Source organism: Budorcas taxicolor, chromosome 13, assembly GCF_023091745.1.
Source record: "Budorcas taxicolor isolate Tak-1 chromosome 13, Takin1.1, whole genome shotgun sequence".
Classification (NCBI taxonomy): Eukaryota; Metazoa; Chordata; class Mammalia; order Artiodactyla; family Bovidae; genus Budorcas; species Budorcas taxicolor.
The window spans coordinates 27,618,902-27,643,589 of record NC_068922.1 but is presented as its reverse complement, the minus strand read 5'-3'; the positions used below and the strand labels follow the sequence as shown (position 1 = coordinate 27,643,589).

General features: G+C 44.4%; 2 protein-coding genes across 2 annotated transcripts in view; one reads left to right on the top strand and one right to left on the bottom strand.

Moving 5' to 3' along the window:
- The first annotated feature begins 1,770 nt into the window (after positions 1–1,770).
- On the top strand, positions 1,771–8,409 carry UCMA (upper zone of growth plate and cartilage matrix associated). Its single transcript, XM_052651306.1, has 5 exons — positions 1,771–1,825; positions 2,122–2,187; positions 2,293–2,385; positions 4,944–5,042; positions 8,312–8,409. The coding sequence occupies exons 1-5, from the start codon at positions 1,771–1,773 to the stop codon at positions 8,407–8,409; spliced, it is 411 nt and encodes a 136-aa protein (XP_052507266.1).
- Positions 8,410–17,900: 9,491 nt separating this feature from the next.
- Positions 17,901–24,688, bottom strand: part of MCM10 (minichromosome maintenance 10 replication initiation factor) — a 30,067-nt gene continuing 23,279 nt past the window's right edge. The window contains exons 16-20 of the mRNA XM_052651006.1: positions 24,313–24,431; positions 22,662–22,775; positions 20,493–20,638; positions 18,538–18,580; positions 17,901–18,451 (exon numbers count right to left, since the gene is read on the bottom strand). Of these exons, the coding sequence (XP_052506966.1) occupies positions 18,368–18,451; positions 18,538–18,580; positions 20,493–20,638; positions 22,662–22,775; positions 24,313–24,431 (506 nt within the window). The 3' untranslated portion in view covers positions 17,901–18,367. The remainder of the gene's footprint in view (positions 18,452–18,537; positions 18,581–20,492; positions 20,639–22,661; positions 22,776–24,312; positions 24,432–24,688) is intronic.

Sequence of the window (24,688 nt, the reverse complement as noted above, 5' to 3'; positions counted from 1 at the left end):
AGTAGCGCAGCCAGGCATGGTGAGCAACCCCAGAGGCAGGGGAGCTGAAGGTAGAAAATGAAAGAGCATGCAAGCATAGATGCCAATGGCTCTAGAGGGAGAGAAAGCTCTGGAGGAACTGAGAGATAATACTTGGAGACCAGCTGTGACTAGACCATTCCATAGAGCACAGTGGTGTAGCCGACAGAAATCTCAGGCCACCAGCCTAGGTATGTAGGAAGTGTAATCTTGCTCTTCCAGAACTGGGCTTACATCTCACTCCAAGCCTCCATTCTCCATTCTGTGAATTCTAGACCTCCTGCCCTTTTCTCCCAGGCTGTCTGAAAGGACTTCCTAGGGCTTGAGATTTCTCCCTAAGCCCTTCTGTGTGGCCAATGAATGCACAGCATCTGATCTTGGGTGGAAAGTACTTAGGACACGTAGGGCAGATTTACTAAAAGCTGGTGAGTGTGTGACTAGCACAGGTACCTGGCTTAGAGTAGGTGTTTGGTAAATGTTCATGGTTGACATGAGTGGAACTAGAAAAGCAGCAAGAACTAGGGTATCAAGGATGTCAGACGTATTTCACACACATTTTCTCACCTACAAGTCCCATCAACATTGCTGTCTTGTGGCCCTTCCCTCCTTTAAGTGACAACCATTTTACCTGACAGATAAAGATGTGCTGGTATGTTTTCATGGGCATTGCTCCTCTTGGAGTGATCATGCAGAGCCCACCTGCGTCTGGTTAAATAGGCCAGCCAGTGTTGAAGGGGAGCCCTCTGTGTGCTCCCAGCCATGGAGAAAACAATTCATTTATTTTGTTTGCTCTGTCTTGGCTATTTTTTTGCTATTAACATTCTTTTCCTGCCAATGGTCCAAGTGGGATGTCACCACACGTCTAATGAAATGGGAGCTTCGTGTGGGTGGGTCTAGTGATGGTCACTGTTAGGACAATTCAAACCAGTATCCAAAGGTGACTCTTTGGATAGTTCAGAATAAATGACAGTGTTAAGAACAATGCTCCTAAGAGACTGGAGGCTGATGGCCTCAGAGGGCTTGGATTCCATCAGCATTCCCAGTTCTGGGAATGTACTTCCTCCCCTACACAGGGTGTGCCTTTGAGAAGTCCACCCACATTGCGCTCCCTGACTCCTCTGTGGAAGGCTGACTGCCTCTCTTCTTTGAAGTCTTGAGAGTGGTCTGTGCTTCTCTTAAAAGTCAGCATCAGCTGGGGACATGTTAAGCTGGGTGCCATCAGGACAGCCCACACGTCCATGTGAGCGTCACCATGAGGGGGGTCTTTCAGCCTTTATGGTCCCTCTTAGCCTGACAGCTGAATCAAGTCCCCCCACTGAGGCTCCCTCCCTCCCTCCCTCCTGCATACTTCAGCCTCCAGGACTAGAGTCCCCACCTCCTCTGAAGCAGATGCCAGGGGCCTTTGAAACTTGCCCCTTGGTCTTTGGAATCCTGACTCGGAGGCTAGGCGTTCCAGCAGCAACTCTTAGGGTACAGATCTTGGAAAGGCCACTTCAGAACTGTCCCGGCTGGGGCCCCAATGACAAGCTCTGCTTCTGTGAGGTTAGCAAGGTGCCAAAAACATCTCCAGTGCTCTGGCAGGAGCAGCCAATGGAAGCCACTGCCGGGACCCCTCCCACACCCCCTCAGTGGCATCCCTGCCTCTCTCTCTCCCTCCCTCCTGGCCTGCCTGACACAGAAGTGAGGACCCGGCAGCCTCAGGGTCTGTAGAATCCTCTTTGGTCCCCGGACAGAGCCTCAGTCTTTCCAAAGATGGCCTGGAGACAGCTGCTTCTGACCTGTCTCTCAGCTGTTGCACTCCTGTCCAGTGAGTATGAGGAGGTTCCAGGAGGGACCTGGTGTCAGGTGAGGCAGCTTAGGTGGCCCACGTAAAGAGGGTGCCTGTTGTTAAGAAGGCTGTATTTGTGTGTGCATGTGTAACACAATGCAGCACAGAGAAAACAGCTTGTCTGACAGTTTCCTGGGGAGACTGACTGTGGCTGGTACTTGTGTCTGGGGCTCCAGGGCAAGTCATAGGGCCTGGGAAGGACCATCCTGGCTTGTCTCGGGGTGAGGACTTCCCTTGGGGTGCTGCAGCCTTCATGCTGTGCTCTCGTCCCACAGTGCTGCGAGAGGGGGCTGCCGTGTCGGTGGGCCTGAGGCAGGTGGCAGGACAAGAGGCACAGGAAGGTGAGTACCGGGGCCACCCAAGGCGGCAGGGTGGATGGGCTGGCTCCTGATGTAGCCTTGGTGAGCCTGTGCCGGGTGTGACTGGCCTCCCTCTTCGGGTTTCAGACGTGGAAGGGATTTTCATGCAGGAATCAGACGCCTTGAATTTCCTCAAGAAGTGCAGCAAGCGGTCCCCCAGATTCCAGGACAAGGTCAATGGTAAGACGCTGTGGCCTGCCTTCTGCTCTTGCTCCTTCTTGTTCCTTCTCTCTCCCAGTCAGCTGGGCTGCGGGGATGGCCGGGGACGGAGGGCTCAACCCAGGTCTTCCAGTGTCAAAGTAACTGTGGCTCTGAGTCAGGAAGTTATACCACATTTTTTTGACTGTAGGTCAGTCTTGATTGGCTATGCTGTGAGGGTAAGGAACAAAGAGGGACAGGGCCACATGACTGCACTGAAGTCGATGAACTGCCCCTCAATTTCTGAAAGTTAAAAATGTTAAGAGGGAGACCTTCCCTGGTGGTTCAGTGGTTGTTAGGATTTTGCACTTTCACTGCAGAGGGCACAGGTCAATCCGCAGTTGGGGAACTAAGATTCCATATGCACGTGGAGCAGCCAAGACAAAGTTACGGGGGAAATCTATGTTCTGATGGAGTGCGGACCCTGCAGCTCAGTGTGTGCTTTCTGGATAATTTGTGGTGTACCTTTATAGGCAAGAGAGCAGCACTGCAGGCAGGAAGAGGCACGTGGGACAGGGAACTGGAAATGTGGGCTTGGTGACAGCTTTGCTGCTAAGTGGCCTTGACCACTTCCTCTCACTGTGCCCAAGTTTCCTTCTTTATAAGCCCCTTATTTAAAGAGTGGTGTTCAGCCAGCAGTGTTTTTAAATCTTCACTTCTAATGCAGTTGGGAGACTTTGGAGCTTGGAAGAATGTCTCCTCAGCCTAAAGTAGGCCTTGGTGTCTACTTGCCTGCCTGTAACGCCCTGGCAACGGGACCTGCCAACCCATGAAGGCATTTGAGTTTTCTGTCCTTGAACTAGATTCTTCCAAGGACTCGGCTCTGACAGTCACTGAGTCCAAGGCTTGATTCGTCACTTCTGTGTGTGTCTGAATAAACTCTTTGTGCCTCTCAGCATACTCAGCAAGGTAACTCGCTCAGTGAAAGTAACACGACTGTTTTCAGATGGGCAAGAAGTGAGATGAAAATGTTTAGAGATAAAATTAGCTTTCATTTTTTAATTGGAGAAGTACAATCCACACTGGGAATATCTCCAGGCCTCACACAATTTGGGATTTAAAGATTAGCAACTGTCAAGAAACACTGAAAAGACTGTGATGGAGCTTGGGCCATTCTTGATGGAAATGAGAGAAGCAACCTTCTGGCAGACTCCCAGTGTGGAATGGGCATGAATTTAGGAGGCGAATAGTTTCCATCCTTTAAGGGGATTCAGAACGATGCGCATGATTAAGCCAGAGGTCTGTCACCCGGGTTGGAAGCTCAGGGTTTCAGGCATTGTTCAAAACAACCTGAACACCTAGGATGCACCTGAGTTCATCTGCTGTCACCCAGTCAGCTCTGGCGCTGGGCAGGAGAACAATGCCCACTTTTGTCTCAGGTTCAGTAAAGGAAGGCGACACTTTGATAAATGAACTTGGAAGCAGAAAACAGGCATCTCCTATCTCTAAGCTTCTGGGTAAAGATGCAGGTTACTTTATGGTGAAAGGAACTAATCAGAGGAAAGGCATGTTCCTGAGGAGGGATGTATTCTAGGTACATGGTGCATGGTATAAAAACAGTATCTAGCATCTTGTCTTATTCACTGCCGAGTCAGAGGTCCAATTTGTGGCTCTTAGTTTCAAGATACTTCTTTTGATGAGACTTTCATTGGAAAGATCCATAGGCAGGAAGGCCATGTGTGGGGAGGGAGAGCTGGCCCTCAGAACGCCTCACACAAGTATGGTGTGATTCCCTCACGTCACAGTGGGGACACTGAGGTGCTGTTGAAAGAATTTTCTCCAGACAATCACAGTTCTCACACTGAAGAGGGCAATGTAAAGATGATTACACCATCTTCAGGCCCTGTGGTGATTTCTATCACAGCAGCCACAATGTTGAGGGCAATTTATTTTCTTATCTTTTTCCTTAAGCGGACTACAGACTTCTTAGACAGAGAGATAGATAGGATCTTTCTTACTTGCTTTTTTAATCCCAGTGCTTAGCATATATTCTGGCCATGACAGATGCTCAAAGTTGCAGAATGGATATGCAAGTGTTAGTGTCAAGTTGGATTATTCCCTCAGGGAATTCATTTCTATCATCTGAGAAAGAATTCCTAGCTTCTAAGAGAACCAGCAAGCTTGGCTACACCACTCATTTTATAACTGGAGCTAAATGGCTTCTTGAGAAGGAAATGGCAACCCACTCCAGCATTCTTGCCTGGAGAATCCCATGGACAAAGGAGCCTGGCAGGCTAGTCTATGGGGTCGCAAGAGTCAGAAACGACTGAGCAACTAAGCACACACACACAAACGGCTTCACTTTTTGGGGTCAGTCCTGTTAAGACACAAAACGAGGTGGTTGGCTGGGATGCTCTCCCAGGTCCCTCAGGTTTTAAAGTCTATGTCAGCGGTGAACCACTGCGGTGAGGCCCCGCATTTAGCCCCTCACAAACAGCCTCATCTGCACCTGAGTTTCTTATGCAGAATGACTGGTGTACCCCTCAATGCATGTGGCTGCCCCTATTCTTTGGGGCAACTCTTACCTTCCCCTCCCTCAGTGGAGAACAGGCAGAAGCTGCGGGCAGATGAGCTGCGGAGAGAGTATCATGAAGAACAGAGGAACGAGTTTGAGAACTTTGTGGAGGAGCAAAACAACGGTAAGAGCTCATCAGCCGGTGACTTTTGGGAATTGGAAGTTTGTGGGAAAATCATGTGATCTGTCTATACTTTTCCTTAAATTTTATTTATTTATGTCTCAAGTTTTAATTAGAGGAGGGAGATAAGAGCAGCTCTACTTTCAATTCGTATCTATGGGAGTCTCAAAAAAAAAAAAAAAAAAGGGAGAAAGTCACAAAAGTAGCTACGGAACCTGAGAAGGCATGGAAAAGGTCAGAACACGTAGGCTACCACTGGTTGGGGACTGTGGGGCTGGGGAGTTTTCAGTTGATAGTATTTTCTCCTCCTACTTGGGTGTGTTCTGTCTCAGTACCTACACTTGTGCCTTCGTTCCCAGAGTTGGGTTGGGAGGATTTCAAACTCACTTTCAAGTGGTTTGGATTTACATCAGCGTCATGGCTCTAGAACTGCCCATTCTGGAAAACCTAGGACTTCCATTTCCCTAGTCATTATTATCAGCGTTTGGTGACTGGTGGAAGCAAACCCGACAAATGAACTCAGTTCTGTACCCTCCCCGTTCCAACTTGAACATCTACAGCCCTCAGGATAGCTCCCCTCACTCATAGCATTGGGCCCCTGCTAGTTCCTACGTGGTTTGCAAACCCATCCAGTTGCTACAAGTGTCTTGTTTGGAAAGCCTTGGCCTTTGGCTGTGTGTCTCTCACCAAGGAGTCTGCAACACCTTATCCCCACCCTCTGCTCCTGGGAGATGGCTCCAGCCTCCCCTTGGGAAAGCTGGTTTCAACAGGGCCTCTGGGTGTGGGCATGGGTGGACAGACACTCTACTATCGAACCACAGCCTCCCACACTGAGGGGATTCGACTTTGTATTTATTGACTACTTTCACGTGTCACTCATGGCCAAAAATCCACAGAACATGTACAGGGTTCAGACCAGGCAGGCCAACATGTGTGTTTATTAACTTTTTTGGTCTTTCTTGAAACTTCAAGATTGAAATGCTTCTGAGTAAGTTTCTGGATGCAGGTGAGAGTAGGCATTAAGACCCCAGTTAAGGTAACCTTTGTTACAGAAAGTGTGATTTCATTTCTGAAGTCACCAACCTCCTCACTTGCTTGCTCTGGTGCATTTGAGAGGTGAGGTGCCCTTGGGGCATCTCTTAGTGGAAAGGACACAATCACCAGGTCCCAGAGGGCTGCAGGCCACACCCACTGTCTTGCAGGTGACACTTGCCTGAGCTTTGCAGACAGGTGTTGGGCAGGATCCTGGCAAATCGACTGTCCCAGAAAAAGCTAAGACTGTTGTAACTCAGAGGCAAATATTTCTGTTACAGATTTGTTTAACTTGGTGGACAGCTTGTGGCAGACAAGGCATTTAAAAAATGAGAATGTGGCCTCTAAAATTCTTTCAGTGTTTTTTTAAAAACTCATAGTATTAATAACAGCATTTTATTTTGTGCATTTTTAAATGTTTCAGGTCAAAATCCCTAGCACCTGGATGGAAAATGTTCACTGTTTTCCTTCCACAATGAATCATGGTGAGGGGTGAGGCACCTGAGGGATGCCAGGTCCTCCAGCAAAGCTAGAGGAGACTGAGGCTTAGGCCTCAGGTGCTGCCCACAGATGGAAAGGCTGCAGGACACAGGCCTTCGGGGAATGTAGCAACAGCAGCTATTGTCATCGGTTGAGCACTTGTCCTGCCAGACTCTGTACTGAACTACATAATCCTTATGGCCAATTCTCAGGTCTTACAATTTCCAGTTTCAAAAACCCAGTCTTTGAAAGAATACGTGAATGTCCAAGGTGAGATAGGTAATAAGGAATTTAAATGCAGGTGTTTGCCAGCAAAGCCCATGTTTTTGTAAACAAAGGATGACCAAATGCAACACAGAGTTTGCTGTTATCTTCTATTAACTTCCTATCCTCCCAACATTTTCCCCAAATACTCAAAAAAAAATTGTGGTAAAATATACAGAATATTAAATTTGCCACCTTATTTTTTTAAGTGTACAATTCAGTGGCGTTTAGTACATTCACAACCACCATCATTATTTATTTCCAAAACACTTTTATAACCTCAAATTTTGCACCCATTATGCATTAATTCCCCTATCCCCACAGTCTCTGGAAACCTCTAATATATTCTCCGTCCATACACATTTGTCTATACCATATACTTCACAGAAGACAAATCACACAATATCTATCTGTCTTTTTGTGTCTGGTGTGTTTCACCTAGCATGTTTCAAGGTTCATTCATGTTATAGCAGATATTAAAACCTCATTCCTTTTCATGGCTGAATACACACAGACATATCTAGACATTACAGTCTATCTTCTCACATTTCATCTTTTCATCTATTCCCACATGGTAATTCTGTTTGAGGATGCTTTTTAAACACTGATAGCCTTGGGATGTCTGCTCATGGTTCAGTGGTACCTAACAGTGGCTAACAAGGACAGGGAAGTTCATGCAGTCGCAAAGAGTTGGACACAACTTACCAACTGAACAACAGTGGCTAACAGGCAGTCCTGAACTGACACCAGGAGCCTAATCCTATAGCTTCAAAAATGCGTTATTTGGATTCTTTATCAGTTGAGCCACAACGGAAGCCCTATTCAGAAACACATCTCATCAAAGACAGAAAAATTAACATTTCTTACTCATTAAAAAACCCCTTCTGTTCTTTCTAGCTTTTTACTATGAAACATTTCAAAAATAAGGAATATGTATTAGAACAAACCCTCATATTACCATCACCCAGAATCAGCAATTATCAAGATTTTCCTGCACTTGCTTGGTCCAGCCCTTTCCCCAATTAGCTGTAACAATGTAACTTTATTTTTAAAGCTAAGAAACAGAGGGAAAACCTCACTCACAATCCCATCACTTGAAATTGACAGTGATTTCCTTCCATGAGTTTTTCAACAGTATGCTTTTGCAATCTACTTTTATGCCGCTGTGATTTTGTATTGTCTTAGTTGGTGAGTCTCCAGGCCAGTTTTTGCAAGCAGCTATCTCATCTTTGCTGGCTGAGCAGGAACGTGCATTGAATGGAATGTAGGATCCTGGTTTCTGCTCTCCTGGCAACTAGCTCTAGGCTAGATCTGTAAAAGGGAGGCTTTAGATTTGGCATCCTTTTAGGCCCTTCCAGCTGGGACATTCTGTCACCCATGTACACAGGCACAATGGTTCATGTCACTGGGGCAGAGTGGATACTTTGGGGGGACTTGATGGCTGTGCCCAGATCCGAGCCCTCCATCCTCACATAAGGACTTCATCTCGTCCCCAGAACAGGAAGAGAGAAGCCGGAAGGCCATCGAGCAGTGGCGCCAATGGCATTACGACGGCCTATACCCATCCTGTCTTTACAACCGCCACCACATCTGACCTCTGTTTGAGGGACACAGAAGATGGAGCCTGAGACACCCGCTCACCCCCGGTATTCGGGCACCTCTCCCGCACACAAACAGGCCCCTTCACAAGGCTTCAGTCGCTTTGGGCCTTCTGTTCTCATGGATGGAAACACCCAGGCTTGTGCTTCTTGGCAGATGATTTTCTGAGGTGAGCAAAGGCCTGTGGGGCCTCCTGGTATCTCTCCTAGAGGTTCCCTGTCGCTTCACCATCGCTCCCACACTGAGACTCCTGGTCCACAGAAAGATGAGAAATCACAGTAGAGAGAAGATTGTGTATCTGCTTACAGCTTATGAATAAAAACTCTGAGTCAGCACTGTACTGTCTTCTTGAATCTCATGCTGAACGGCGCCAACTTGTCCCTCCCAAATGACAGTGGGGCTCACACAGACTTCGGTGTCAGGAAGCTTGGACTCGGGAGCATGTCTCACTATTTCATCAGCCTGTCTCAGTAGTTATGTGACTGAAAGGGACCTGTAAATGCAACTGTTTGGGTAAAAACCATTCTCTGAGCCCAGGTGCTTCTCACGTCTCTAAAGTCTTAAGGTTCAATGGTGGTTTCTTAATGGTATCAATCAAAAGCCAGGGTTACAGTGAGCCCAGCTATAACCAAAAGTAGCCAGCAGATAAGGTTCAGTTTTAGTATCATCTTCTTTCTCTTCATAGTATTAGTTTACTAGAGCTTCCGTAACAACGTGCCAGAAACTGGGAGACTTAAAAACAATGAACATTTATTCTCTCACAGTTCTGGAAGCTGGGAGTCTGAAATCAAGGTGTTGGCAGGGCCACACCCCCTCCAAAGGCTCCAGGAGAGGTCCTCCCTTGCCTCTTCTAATTTCTGGGGGCTCAGTTGTTCCCTGGCTTGCGGCAGCACTGCTCCAGTCACTCCTTGCACCATCATGTGGCCTTTACTCCTCATGTCTCCACACATTCCTCCCCGTGTCTCTCTTCTCTTGTTGTAAGGACACCAGTCATTAAGCGCCCACTCTGCTACCTCAATAACTTAATTACATCTGTAAAGACCCTATTTCAAAATAAGGTCAATATTCACAGGTCTCAGGGGTTAGGTTTCTGTATATCTTTTCCTGGGAAACAACTCAGCCCGTAACAGTGCCCTCTCTTGTTCCAAGGGCTCTGCCTTCCTGTCAGACTAAGCACTAGGTTACTTCCAGCCTTGCTCCCAAATGTCTTCAGGGATTCCATACTAAGAATGCAAAAAACTCAACAACAATGTTAAGTGGGCACCTCTGTGGGATCAGAGGATCACCTTTCTTCTCAAAGATGAAGAAAAAGCACCCACTCAGGCCTTCTCCCAGTCCCCTCCCCTGGGTCTTCTGGTTCCCCCTTGCCTTGGGTCCCTGGCTGGTTAGTTGAGCCTACTTTCAAAGCAGGTTTCCAGGAATACTCAGCAGTGGCCACAGGACTGGAAAAGGTCAGTTTTCATTCCAATTCCAAAGAAAGGAAATGCCAAAGAATGCTCAAACTACCGCACAATTGCACTCATCTCACATGCTAGTAAAGTAATGCTCAAAATTCTCCAAGCTAGGCTTCAGCAATACATGAACCGTGAACTCCCTGATGTTCAAGCTGGTTTTAGAAAAGGCAGAGGAACCAGAGATCAAATTGCCAACATCCGCTAGATCATGGAAAAAGCAGAATTCCAGAAAAACATCTATTTCTGCTTTACTGACTATGCGGATCACAATCAACTGTGGAAAATTCTGAAAGAGATGGGAATACCAGAGCACCTGACCTGCCTCCTGAGAAATCTGTATGCAGGTCAGGAAGCAACAGTTAGAACTGGACATGGAACAGACTGGTTCCAAATAGGAAAAGGAGTACGTCAAGGCTGTATATTGTCACCCTGCTTATTTAACTTATACGCAGAGTACATCATGAGAAACGCTGGGCTGGAAGAAACACAAGCTGGAATCAAGATTGCCATCAATAACCTCAGATATGCAGATGACACCACCCTTATGGCAGAAAGTGAAGAGAAGCTAAAAAGCCTCTTGATGAGTGAAAAAGGAGAGTGAAAAAGTTGGCTTAAAGCTCAACATTCAGAAAACGAATATCATGGCATCTGGTCCCATCACTTCATGGGAAATAGATAGGGAAACAGTAGAAGCAGTGTCAGACTTTATTTTTTTGGGCTCCAAAATCACTGCAGATGGTGATTGCAGCCATGAAATTAAAAGACGCTTACTCCTTGGAAGAAAAGTTATGGCCAACCTAGATAGTATATTCAAAAGTAGAGACATTACTTTGCCAACTAAGGTCCGTCTAGTCAAGGCTAGTTTTTCCTGTGGTCATGTATGGATGGGACAGTTGGACTGTGAAGAAGGTTGAGCACTGAAGAATTGATGCTTTTGAACTGTGGTGTTGGAGAAGACTCTTGAGAGTCCCTTGGACTGCAAGGAGATCCAACCAGTCCATTCTAAAGGAGATCAGTCCTGGGATTTCTTTGGAAGGAATGATGCTAAAGCTGAAACTCCAGTACTTTGGCCACCTCATGAGAAGAGTTGACTCATTGGAAAAGTGATGCTGGGAGGGATTGGGGGCAGGAGGAGAAGGGGACGACGGAGGATGAGATGGCTGGATGGCATCATGGACTCGATGGATGTGAGTCTGAGTGAATTCCGTGAGATGGTGACGGACAGGGAGGCCTGGCGTGCTGCAATTCATGGGGTTGCAAAGAGTCGGACACGACTGAGTGACTGAACTGAACTGAAGAGAAACAAAAATATATCCACAGAAAGACTTATATCTGAATATTGTTATTTATTCATAACAGCCCCAAATTAGAAGCAATTCAACCCAAATTATCAATAGGTGAATAATGACATATAATAACATAATAAATGACATAAGTGACATATCCCTACTATGAAATATTAAACAATAAATAAATGAACTATGGACACAGGCAACAACATGGCTTTATTTCAAAATATGCAAAGTATAAGAGTATGTTCTGTTTTGCCTCCATTTATATGAAACTCTAGGAAACACAGATCTAAATAGCTCAGTGATGGATGTGACCAGGGCATGTGGCCTGACTGGCAAGTGGCAAAGGCAACATTTTGGGGTAATGGCAATGCCCTCTATCTTGCCTTTGGTGGTGGTTATGTGGGTGAATAAATTCGCCAACATTTACCAAACAATATACTTAATATGTGTGCTCTTTGCTGTGTGAAATTTAGCCCTTAATAAAGTTGACTTAAAAAAATACCAATAGTGAAGTCTCTGCTCACTATTGTCTGCTCAAGCAACACTATCACAGACTTAGTTGCAATCTGTTTCAAATCACTTAATTTTCTAATCTGCAAAATGAGAACAATTCTGGTCTGTCCCTGTTTTGGGAAATATTATACAGTTGTTTCTCTTTATTTGTGGATTCTGTGTTTTTCCAAAATCACCTAACAACTAAATTTTACTTCTAATTGCAAAAACAGTACCTGTGGTGTTTTTTTGTGGTCACTACGGACACGCACATGTGCAGACTAACAAGAAACTTGAGTTACTCCTAGCTGAGGTCAAAGCAACATTTTTGCTAATTTCAGCTCTGATACTGTAAAAAGATGTCCTTTTCGTGCCATGTTTGTCACATTGTTGTGCTTTTTTGAGGTGCTTTTGATGTTGAAAATGGCTCCCAAGAGGAGCGCTGAAGTGCGATCTAGTGTTCCTGAGGGTAAAAAAGATGGGATGCATGGATCATCCAGAGAAAATGCATGTGCTGAGATCAGCTTCATTTGGTCAGGAGTCACAGGGCTGTTGACTGTGAGTTCCATGTTAATGAATAGACAATATATATATATTAAATACGGTTTCTTTAAACAAACGTATATAATATAAAGTTATTTATTGAGCCAGTGAAGAAAACGTGATGAGAGGCTCACGGAAACCTAACCTGTATTTCCTCTAGGAGCAGTGACTGTGTATCTGCTAGCTCAGTTGGTAACTTTATGAAACAATTACTATGAATAACAAAAACCCACTGTATATATATTTCTAGTCTTTCTTTCCTTTCTCAGTGAAATGGCTTTGAGTTTTCACCACCTCCATTACCGCTGTCTTGCTTTTCTCCAAAACGCAAGTCAATTTTATTGGCTATGTGGTCTGACTGTGTAGGACATGGCAGGTCTCTTCTCCACTTGATCTGGAGAGTTCAGCTGTGGTAATATTCTTGGCTCTCTTTAATTTTCAAAACTTCCACAGCTTTTTCACAAACTACTGTCAAGCTATGCCCACTGATTTCTTCCACCTTTTGTACCTGTTATTTTCTTTAGATACTTGGTTCTTTCTTTCCTCAATACTGACAAATATAGAATTTCATTTTTGGAGCCCATCATCCTTCTTGTGAGTGGTGCTGTTTCCAAATCTCTCCCTGTGGCATCCGAAGTGTCTGCTTTACCTGTAAGAGCAGAGGCTGAGATGGGCTGCTATCAGTGACAACTTGGGCAAACAGATTTACACTCCTGAATTTAAAAAATTAATGTTGTCAGACACATTTAGTCTCTTATAAACATCTAGCTTTACTTCTATCATCAACTTTTACACAAAAACTCAACTCATGCAATCGCTCTCTGTCAACTTTCCTATACATCAATTTGTAATGTTTTTAAAAGTTGAAAACTGGAAAATTTTAAAAGCTGAAATTCAATGTTTTCAGTTCTCTTTGGAGACAATTCCATAATCCTCATTCAGAAGCTTCTTATTTGCTATTCTGGATCATTGTTACCTAAATTAGTTCAGTTTTCCTTCTGTTGTTCGGAAAGGGAAAGTAGTTTAACAAAACTCAAGAGAAAGATAATTTTCTTTAAAAAGCCACTTATTTCCTCTAAACAAAAAAAGGCACAGGGAGTTCTCTGTGGCCTACTGTTAGAGGATTCTGGGCTTTCATTGTTGTGGCGTGGATTCAATCCCTGATCAGAGCACTAAGATCTTGCAAACTGTGCAGCATGCCCAAAACAAACAAAATAAACCCTCCTCCCCAAAAAGGCATTAAAAAAAAAATCTATTGTGAAGATCAGAATATTGTGGTCAACCATGGAGGACATGACCATTTTTGTGTGCTTAGGCCACCATCTGCTTATTCTCTTCTGATCACACAATAAGCCCTACACTGCTATTAATACACACCGGCAAAGAAGTAGGAGGATTGAAGACTGGCCTTGTGATGAACCATACTTTTAATATACATGAGTATGTGCCCCCCGCCCCGGCCCACCTACCCCTCTCATCCCTGAATATTCTAACAAAACACACACAAACAGCATTCCCTGGTGGAAGCACCCCAAAATCAATAGTAAGTGAGAAGTAACTCGATTATATTTTTAATTATTCAAAATTTAGAAGTCAAATTTAAAAACAGGGGCATCTACATTCAGCTCATCCATCCATCTTTATAGAATGTTACTGCACAACATATACAGAAATGAATCTGAACTCTCACAACACCCTTGGTTCAAACAAGAACATGTTTCTTATTCAGGGAGGGGTCTTCAAAGAGCAACCTGCAGCTCAGTGTCCAGGTGGCTGCTCAGGTGTGACCTACTTCAGACCTATAGCTGTTTTAAGTTTATGGGACAAACACAACTACTTGAAATGAGCCGTCAAAAATATAAGATTTTCACATGCTTTTGGTTATTTTTGAGATTTAAACATTTTTTCTGTTTAGAAAACAAAACAAAACAAAAATACATTCCTCCTGGAAAGTGAAATACTCCTAAAAGTGTGTGACCTTAAGCGGAACACAAGCCTCAGACACAGAAACTTCTACACACAGAGCAGACTTTGATGGAATCTAAGGCATGTGAAATTTATTCCTGGCTCTTGAAAACCTGAATCAACTATCTCCCACAACCACGTCCTTTTAAGAGTTATGTTCCTACTATAATACCATCCTGGGAGAAATATGTATTATTTCTAGCTAGAGTTTAAATCTCAAAATAATAATCCTACCAACTGACTCAATCGTTAGGTGGCATTCACTTGGGTCAAATGGTGTTTGCAAACTCAGGTTGCCCAAGCAGAGGACTCTCCTAAATGAAGTAGCCTGCATGTCTGACCTATTGGTTCAGTTCAGTGGCTCAGTAGAGTCTGACTCTTTATGACCCCATGGACCGCAGCATGCCAGGATTCCCTGTCCATCACCAACTTCCAGAGCCTACTCAAACTCATGTTCATAGCGTCAGTGATGCCACCCAACCATCTCATCCTCTGTCGTCCCCTTCTCCTCCTGCCTTCAATCTTTCCCAGCATCAGGGTCTTTCCAAATGAGTTGGTTCTTTGCATCAGGTGGCCAAAGTATTGGAGTTTCAGCTTCAGCATCAGTCCTTCCAATGAATATTCAGGACTGATTTCCTTTAGGATAGACTGGTTGGATTTCCTTGCTGTCCAAGGGACTCTCAAGAGTCTTCTCCAACACCACAGTTCAAAAGCATCAATTCTTTGGCACTCTGCTTTCTTTATAGTCCAACTCTCACATCCGTACGTGGCTACTGGAAAAACCATAGCCTTGACTAGATGGACCTTTGTAATGTCTCTACTTTTTAATACACTGTCTAGGTTGGTCATAGCTTTTCTTCCAAGGAGCAAGCGTCTTTTAATTTCATGGCTGCAGTCACCATCTGCAGTGATTTTGGAGCCCCCCAAAATAAAGTCTGACACTGTTTCCCCATCTATTTCCCATGAAGTGATGGGACTGGATGCCATGATCTTAGTTTTCTGAATGTTGAGTTTTAAGCCAATTTCTTCACTCTCCCCTTTCACTTTCATCAAGAGGCTCTTTAGTTCTTCTTCACATTCTGCCACAAGGGTGGTATCGTATGTGTATCTGAGGTTATTGATATTTCTCTCGGCAATCTTGATTCCAGCTTGTGCTTCATCCAGCCCAGCATTTTGCATGAGGTACTCTGCATATAAGTTAAATAAGCAGGGTAACAATATACAGCCTTGACTTACTCCTTTCCCTATTTGGAACCAGTCTGTTGTTCCACATCCAGTTCTGACTGTTGCTTCTTGACCTGTATACAGATTTCTCAGGAGGCAGGTCAGGTGGCCTGGTATTCCCATCTCTTTAATTTCCCACACTTTCCTGTGATCCACACAGTCAAAGGGTTTGGCATAGTCAATAAAGCAAAAGTAGATGTTTTTCTGGAACTCACTGTCTTTTTCAATGATCCAGCGGATGTTGGCAATTTGATTTCTGGTTCCTCTGCCTTTTCTAAATCCAGCTTGAACATCTGGAAGTTCATGGTTCATGCACTGCTGAAGCCTGGCCTCAGAATTTTGAGCATTACTTCACTAGCGTGTGAGATGAGTGCAATTGTGCGGTAGTTTGAGCATTACTTTGGAACTGCCTATCTTTGGGAATGGAACAAAAACTGACCTTTTCTAGTTCTGTGGCCACTGCTGAGTTTTCCAGATTTGTTGCCATATTGAGTGCAGCACTTTTACAGCATTGAACAATTCAGAAAACATTAATTAAGTTCCTTGTATTCACAATTTTTAAACTCTCCATCTACCCAACATTCACCGAACACCAGTAGTATAGCACTGGGCTTGGCACCTGGAAATTGAACCACACTAAAATATACAAGCTAGCAGCTTGTGTATTTGTGGATAAATATATGATATTTATGTCATATCACATAATATATTGTGGATAAACAAACCCACTACAATAAGTTTTCTGCCACAGCAATGCTCAAAATACAGCAACAGACTGGAAAAAGGAGCAGTAACTGCCCCCGATAATGGGTGGGTCTCAGAGAAGAAAAACTGGAGTTGCTTGTTTTTACCTTTCATCATGATATCTTACAACATATATGACAATACAGACACAAGCACCAGTCTCCATGTACCCATGACCTGGCTTAAATAATTAGGAACTCGGCCCCTTTTGGTTCACTGAAACCCCCACGTGCTGCCACCCCACTCTTGGTTTTGCTCTGAAAGCCAATCCTCAACATTTTTATCTGTGTTTGAAGACTGACCTGGAAAGGATCTTGGATGAGTAACACCTCCCCATCTACTTTTCTGCTTGCAACCCTGCCAGAGTCATATACCCTAATTCTTGCTGGTGACACCAAACCTGGGCTGGTTCAGGCAAAGACCTGAGACGTTATGGGCACCTCTGAGTTGGGTGCAGGACAAGATGGAGCTGATTCAATGAGAACCCATCCTACCTTATCTGGAATGCTGACCTCATTCTTCTAGCCCTTGGTGCTCTTAAAACTGCTGTTACTTTAGAAGCTTACTGAGCACCTAATGTTTGTATACAATGTGGTTACAGTCCACACTGGACTTCCCTCAGAGCTCAGTTGGTAAAGAATCCAGTTTGATTCCTGGGTTGTGAAGATCTGCTGGAGAAGGGATAGGCTACCCACTCCAGTATTCTTGGGCTTCCCTTGTGGCTCAGCTGGTAAAGAATCTGCCTGCAACATGGGAGACCTGGGTTTGATCCTTAAGTTGGTAAGATCCCCTGGAGAAGGGAAAGGCTACCCACTCTAGTATTCTGGTCTGTGACCCCCTATACAGTCCATGGGGTCACAAAGAGTCAGACATGACTGAGTGACTTTCACTTCACTTCACAGTCCACATTCCCATGAGCCCACTGCAACCTCAGACTGTATGGGTGTTGTCCTGGCAGCTAAGCTGCCCCAGAGTTGGGTCCTGTCACCACCTTGATCTTCCCTGGGTAGAGAGCCTGGTGCATCTGAATGTCTGGGCTATCTATCTCCCATCCCTTCAGAGTTTTCTCTCAACATCCATGCAGTTAGTTACCTAACCCAGAGCATGACTGCAGACTCCCTCTCCAGCACAATCTGTCTGTTCCTTTGAGGTCATCCACCACTGTCCACCTCCATCATCATCCTTCTGTCCAGGCGCCCACAACATCTCAGGCCTCTGTGCTCTTACCTGGGAAGCTCCATTTCTCTCACTGATGACGAAAGTCACACCTACTGTGCTCCTGCACACATACACCATCTCATAAGAGTCCATGCCACCAAGACATCATCACCTTCATTTTGCTGATGGGGAAACTGAGGACGGGCACCTCAGCCACAGTCCCAGAACCAGTAAGCAGAAGGGCCCAACCTGAGCATAACCACATGTCCCAGTGATCCCGGATCTAAAACTATTAGTGTGTCTAATAAACAATATCTGTAAATCAGAAACTCCACAGGATTCTCCTTGTGAGATGTTTCTGTTTTACAATTGGGTTTCATGATTTCTCTAGTTTTACACATTTTGGTTAGAAGTTTCAGTTTCTTATTTAAACAAAACCATATTTTAAAATGATGAAATTTTAGGTATTTCTATTACAGAGCTCCACAATAATGTAAGGGCACAAAGAACCATATAGATATGAACTGAAATGCCACATGGGTCAGTGACTTGATTTCCAAGAACAAAAAATGGAGGTAACAGCAGAATCAACAGAAGGAAGTTGGGTTTTAATATTAATATAGTGAGACTATATCAAGGGTGATGGTCATAGTTTTCTAAATGGCAAAATGTTATATTAACTTTAGAGTTTTGAGTGCACATTTCAAGATCATTTAGTCCAACCTTCCTCATTTTACTGATGAGGAAACTGAAGCACAGAAGTTAGGCAGGTTACCTGAGCTAAATTCATTCTTTTGCCTCTGGCTGTCCACGTATCAGAACCTTACTGTGATTAAGAAGTGATATCATATACTCTATAACCCAAGAGACAGAGAAACATAACTGTTTATCTACCTTTTGGTATCTCGATTTTCCACTTAAAGGTCATGTTAAATTTGATGTTAAACCAATGCAAAGTTGTAGGCTTAACAGTATTCGACTGTGTCAGTCAGGAACATGGGCAATTCAGAGCCAAAACTTTGCTTTTCCAGAACCACAAGGGGAAATGTACGCTGTGGGTACCTGTTTGAAGTCAGGGCTATTTAAGGCTATTCAGAAATTTGGCATGTTCTTCTCCTCTTGGTAACAAGGTTTCTCCTCCTATCTTTGGACCTGTCTTTTCCTAGAAAAACAGAAACAGTTTAATAAGAAATGGGTCAACAGTATTGGCATGGGTCACTAAAATCTATCACCTTACAGATGACATACCTTTAACATTCCATCCCGTTCCCATTTGAAGAGGCCACAATTACTGAAACAGAAAAGATGGGACTGACTCAGTGATGAGGTTACAGGTCCATATACATGAAGATAATAGTGCTCCTTGCACTTTGGGGGAGATCCGCCTCATTTAAGCAGAAGCTCACTAAGGTGAGATTCATATTCCCGTTTACATTCTACTGCTACTGAAAATAGACACGTCAGTGATCTGAGCAACTGTTTTGAAGTGTGTCAAAAGCCAGATACTTCAGAAAAGGAATTTCAAATGGTAGGGCTGCATAGGGCTATGCACTCTACAGGTAAGGAGAGTGAGCTTGGTTTCCAGGGAAGGTCACTGGGATGACCCTCAGATTGAGAAAGCCAGCCTACAGTGACAAGAGGCCCATGGCTTGTTCCTTTCTCCTTTTTTGGAACTCAACGGTTGTGCTAAGAGAGGATTACCCTTCCTTCGGGTTTAAATAATGCTTCCTCGTTTTCAGTAGTGAAAACAGGGAAGACAGTAACTTTTCCATTGAAAGGTCACTGTTAAGTTTGAGGCCAAAGCAACACAACAGGAAGAAAATCTTTTCTTGGTCCAGAGATTATTCACTCTCTTTAGTCAAAGGACCTAGAGGCTCATTCTCATTGTTTAACATGGTAGTTGCGTCCAACCCTGAGAAGGCAGGGGGATACTATGGGGAAAGCTTATTTTATAGCAATGTTACACTGGGGAGAGAGAAACAAATGAAATACAGTAGTCATGGGACTGTGGCTCCCAGGAGCCTTGGATCTGAGAGGGTCTTGGGCATAGGGCCACCCCATCAGGCTCATCCTTTCTCCCCATCTTCCTTAGACCCTACTCTGAGCATCAGCTGCAAAGGACTTAGCCCGGAGCCTCTCCATCACCTTCCCCAGCTACAGACCTGTTTAATATCTATTGAGAGAACTTTCACAGCCTACTACCAGATCAATGATGATATTACACACAACTCACTGTCAGACAATTATAACACATGGGCCAACTCCAGCCTGCCACAGTTTTCATGAATTTTTAAAAACACAGCCATGTCTATTTGAGTATTACCTATGACTGGCACAACATGTTTGAGTAGTGGTGAAACAGGGCTGGCAAAGCCTAATATATTTACCATTTGGCCTTTTACAAAAAGTTTGCCCATTTCTGCTCTAGATCAAGAATTAACAAGAGAGAGACCAGAGAAAGCACAAGTTCTTAACAAAGTAACAGCGCCACCTGGGGACTGAAAAGCATCATATTCTTTCATTTGAGTTGCACTTACTGCTTATCCTTAATGATCACATTTCTCTGATACTGTTGTTTTACACAAGCTCTTGCTGTTACAATATTTTGGAGAGAAGTCAACTATCAATGTATGAATAGGTACTTTAAACAATTCTAATCTCAATTGTTTAAAAAAAAAATGCACAAACCAGCTCTGACAAGGGGATAAACCAGCACGGGGTCTGGGTTCCTCCACCCCAACCCTCATTCCAAATCAGCCGTGGAGAAACTTGACATGAGAGTGAAGTCTGGGCTCCAGGAAATAAACAACAACCCAAATGAAATAAGTGAACAACAACAAAAAGTAGTGAGGATATGCCGGTGAAACATTCTCGGGAAGACTAAAAGCGATAGCAAAATTGCCTCAAGTTCTAAAGACTCAACATCATACAACCCACCACCCAAGCTCCATTTAGTCAACAAACATTTCTGATAACCTAGTGTCAGGCACTATATTTAGTACCGGGGGTACAGTCGTGAAAGGGGGAGGATCCCTTCCCTCCAGGAGCAGTTGGGGATACCCAGGAGCTGTAAGGAGGCACAGAACAAGGCTGACCCTCTCGGGGTCAAGGACCGTCTGAAGTTTCTAGGGAACAGCATCACCCAGGAATTGCAAAAAGGTTCAGGAGGCCTATGGGACCAAGAACCCCAGGAATTCTCATACCTGCAGTGCTTCTGGGGGAGTCTGTCAAGGGAGACAGTTCTATTTCCACAGGGACACTTGAAAAACCTCTTCACACCATCATGCCAGTGGTAGTCATGCTGCTCGCTGACGCAGGTCTCCAGAGGCTTGAAGTGGGTGTAGGCACACTGCACAGAACCAGCGCAAAGATCTGGTCAAGAGCTCTGAAGGAGAGAGGAGCCAGCTGCCATGCGGCCTGTTCCTCAGAACTTCTGTTCTCTTGTCACTACCAGGCAGTGACCAGTGGAGTTACCATCTTTAGGCGCAGTGATCCCTGTGATTTCTTGACTTTCCCCCTATTAATACCATTTTTTCTCATGTTTGCCCCAACTTCAGGTGTAAAATTCACAGTAATCTTCTGTGACATCAAGACAATAGCTAAGGAGAAGGAAGAAAAGGACTGGAAATTTCTAAGTTGCTTCAGTTGGTCTACCTTGTATTCACTCTAGTCGCTGATTATAAGACTACAGGTTATAGGCATGGGGCCTATTTAGGAAGGATGATGAGCTGCTTTTTCACTTTCTCTTACAAGGCCTCTGAAAAGGATTATAAGCTTATTACTACTCCTATTTCATAAGCAGTAAAACCAAGAAAGATCTTAAGTAATTTTGATCCTAAAAAGGACTGGACAGAACAAGAAATGGTAGGAGAGGACTGAAACAGAGTCAGGACAGTGCTATGTAATTTCTGGTAATCACACTGAGTCTAGATGAACAACTTTTGGCCTTGGCAGCCTCAAAGAGGGCAGAGTACAGTGGTATGCCAATTGTGTTAGGCAAAATAATCCTGTCATGATATGCACACCCTATTCCCTGGAACTCACAAGTATGTTATGTTACTGGCAAAGGGGAATTCATGTTGCAGATGGAATGAAGGTTGCTAATCAATTGATTTTAAGATTGGGAAATTATTCTGGATTGTCCAGGTGGGCCCAAAGGATTCACAAGAATCCTCAAGAGTGGGAGAGAGGAAAGGAGGTTGGAGCCATGCGCTGAGAGAACCCCACCTCCCACTGTTGATTCTGATGATGGAGGAAGGGGCTAGGAGTCAAGGTATGTAGGCAAGCTCTAGAAGCTGGAAAAGGCAAGGACACAGATTCTCCCCTAGAGCTGTAGAAAGGAATGTACCCTACTGACACCTGGATTTCACCCCAGCAAAACCCACATAAAATTTTGACCTGTAGAACTGTGAGATAATATATCTGTGCTGTTCTGAGCCCCCAGTTGGTGGTCACTTGTTAAGCAGCAACAGGAAAGGAATACACCAGCTCTGTCCTAATATGGCCATCTTGTCAGAGGAAAAGCTGTCCTCTAAGGTAAAGGCTTTACTGACTGCACTTTTTCAAAGGAGTAGTTGGTTCAGTGCTGCCCCTGCCCCCCAAATATAAAGGAGAATCTAAGGTTTTAAAAATAAAGTCAGAGAAAGTTGTACTTGTAAGCTAAGCCTCTTCTTCCTCTTACACACGCTCACAATGCTGATTAGTCATGCAGGTATATTCAAAAGGAATGGTAATGCCAGGAAACATGTACAGAAAGAACTTTTCTGGGGGACATATACGTTAGGCCCTGAGCAGAAGGGAATAAAAGTAGTTGATCACATTTGATGCCAAGTCAAATTTTTCAATTAAGGCCCCAGGGACTGGAAACTAAGGATTGAGGACATGTTAAAAATTGAGAAGGGTGGCTTCCCTGGTGGCTCAGTGTAAAGAATCTACCTGCAAGAGCTGGGTACAATCCCTGGGCCAGGAAGGTCCCACATGCCACAGAGACACTGAGTCCATGTGCCACAACTCCTGAGCCCGTGCTCTGGAGCCCACAAGCCGCAATGACTGGGTCCCGTGCTCCCTAGAGCCTGTGTTCCGCAACAAGAGAAGCCACTGTAATGAGAAGCCAAACTCTAACTAGACAGCAGTGCTCCCAATGGCTGCAACTACAGAAGAGCCCACGCAGCAATGAAGACCCAGCACAGCCAAAAACAAACCAAAAAAACTTGAGGAGCAGAGAACACTGGGGTCCTGCCTAATTAAATGACCCTAAACCCAGGCAGGACTCCGGTCACAAAACATGGCCCCACACCCCACCGAGTCTCCACACCCTGCAAGGTCACCGAGCCCACAGATAGGCCATAGGGAGAGCCGTCTCCTGCACTCACCGTCTTGCATGTCACGACTCGACATTTTACTTCCCGGGTGTTTCTCATCTTTTCTTCCATTTGTTCTTTTTTCACCAGAGGCTCAAAATAGCGTTCCTGCAGCTCAGCCTCGGCCTGGAGTGACATGACACCCAGAAGACCTTGAACCAAATCTGATACAGACTCAGGCAGTTGTTTAATAATAATCAAATCAGACCTGAAGAAACAAGCTAACTGTATGAACGCATGGCTCAGTGAACTGCAACCCAAAAGATGGTAAGTAGAAATAAGCCCTTAATGGAAGCCCCAAATAGAAGGCATGAAAGCATCTGGTGATGTGTAAGACACTAAACACAAACTTAAACTACTGACGTGATTAGCAGTCTCATGAGCTCAAGTGTGACCCAGAAGGGTAATGTTTCTGTTACCAATGCTCCAACACAGACTAGTTTATGGGAGGTACTGGATGCCTCCTCAGTGATGGTAACCCCATCTGTTTGATTCTATTCCCCAGACCAAGCACTTGGAAGGAGCAATCCCTGCTTGTCTGGAACAATGTGTAGGTATGAGGGCAGAGAGCTATTCATGACAGAATGTGGTCACAGTTCAAGTCAGCACAGCTGAACAAGGCATAAAGTGCCAGGGAACTTGGCTCTATAGTCTTTCAGGGTCTGCTTGAGCTTCTCTCCTAAGTCTTGAGTCCAGTAGAAAAATATTTAATTGTCTCCTTAGTCCTTTATTAACCAAAAGAAAGGTAGATCATTTGGCATGCTGGCACTAAATAAGGGACATTTAAAAAATCTGCTGTAACACTTTTTCTGTTATCTCAGTGACCACTACCCCTGCTACTGACAGGGACCACAAACACTACACCTTTTGCAGTGCATGAAACAGTACTTTATACATCAAAGGATTGTTCTGAATGTTCTACAGGGCATCCATGTTGATGGAAAACCTACTATAACTTTTGAACCTAACAGCTTTATTTATATACAACCCTATGACATTTGGAGAAGGCAATGGCACCCCACTCCAGTACTCTTACCTGGAAAATCCCATGGATGGAGGAGCCTGGTAGGCTGCAGTCCATGGGGTCGCTAAGAGTCAGATACAACTGAGCGACTTCACTTTCACTTTTCACTTTCATGCATTGGAGAAGGAAATGGCAACCCACTCCAGTGTTCTTGCCTGGAGAATCCCAGGGACGGGGGAGCCTGGAGGGCTGCCGTCTATGGGGTCGCACAGAGTCAGACACGACTGAAGTGACTTAGCAGTAGCAGCTACGACACTCGTGCATGGTTTTAATATACACTGACTGTTCCTAAAGTGCAACCGGACAAGTCCTATGGTTATGGAGGGACAACTGTGCTTTGATATCTTGTACAACACAGTAACTTGATATTTTTATACAATATTAAGTTATTATAAAATATGGACTGAAACACTTTAATACCAAAGTCAATTTAAATAATGTTGAATGATACTCTTCAAAGCAGCAAAGGCAAAGCTAAAATCTATTAGCAATATTCCTGTTCTTCAAAATAAATTCAAACAAACCAACATACAACTAATGTTTCAGCTGAGGTTACAGGAACAAATTCTGAGTCCCATAACAGAGCACCCGAGTCAGAGGACAGCTCTGTTACCTGTGACCTTCTGGGCTCTTTCTTACCTCTTTTAAGATTCCCGTGTGCCTCGATTTTGCTTTTAGAATTGTCTGAAATTCCTCAGATTCCAGGTAGGCAAGTTGCTTTCTCCTTTTTTTCTTGGCAGGCTCCAATTCATCCTCAGCTAGAGCAGAATGAAAAAGTGTGAGCTGTCACAGACGAACTGCAGAGAGTCAGTGTGTCTCACCAACTCAGCTTCCCCCAGCTCTGTGTTTCCCGCCATAAGGCCCTTCAAACTGAATTTACCTCCCCTGGTACCAACAAAGGGAGGCTCTTAGAAGAAGTGAACTGAGAAGTACAAACTAGAATGGAGGGAGGGGATGGCAGGTTTGATCACTAAATTAAAATCTCTTTTTCACCTTAAAATAAGGGCCAATTATG

Excerpts from the sequence above, each read along its gene's own strand:
- UCMA (XM_052651306.1), top strand. The coding sequence starts at position 1,771 with ATGGCCTGGAGACAGCTGCTTCTGACCTGTCTCTCAGCTGTTGCACTC. Across the intron at positions 1,826-2,121 it reads AGCTGTTGCACTCCTGTCCA|TGCTGCGAGAGGGGGCTGCC; the intron begins GTGAGTATGAGG and ends CTCGTCCCACAG. Across the intron at positions 2,188-2,292 it reads AGGACAAGAGGCACAGGAAG|ACGTGGAAGGGATTTTCATG; the intron begins GTGAGTACCGGG and ends TTCGGGTTTCAG.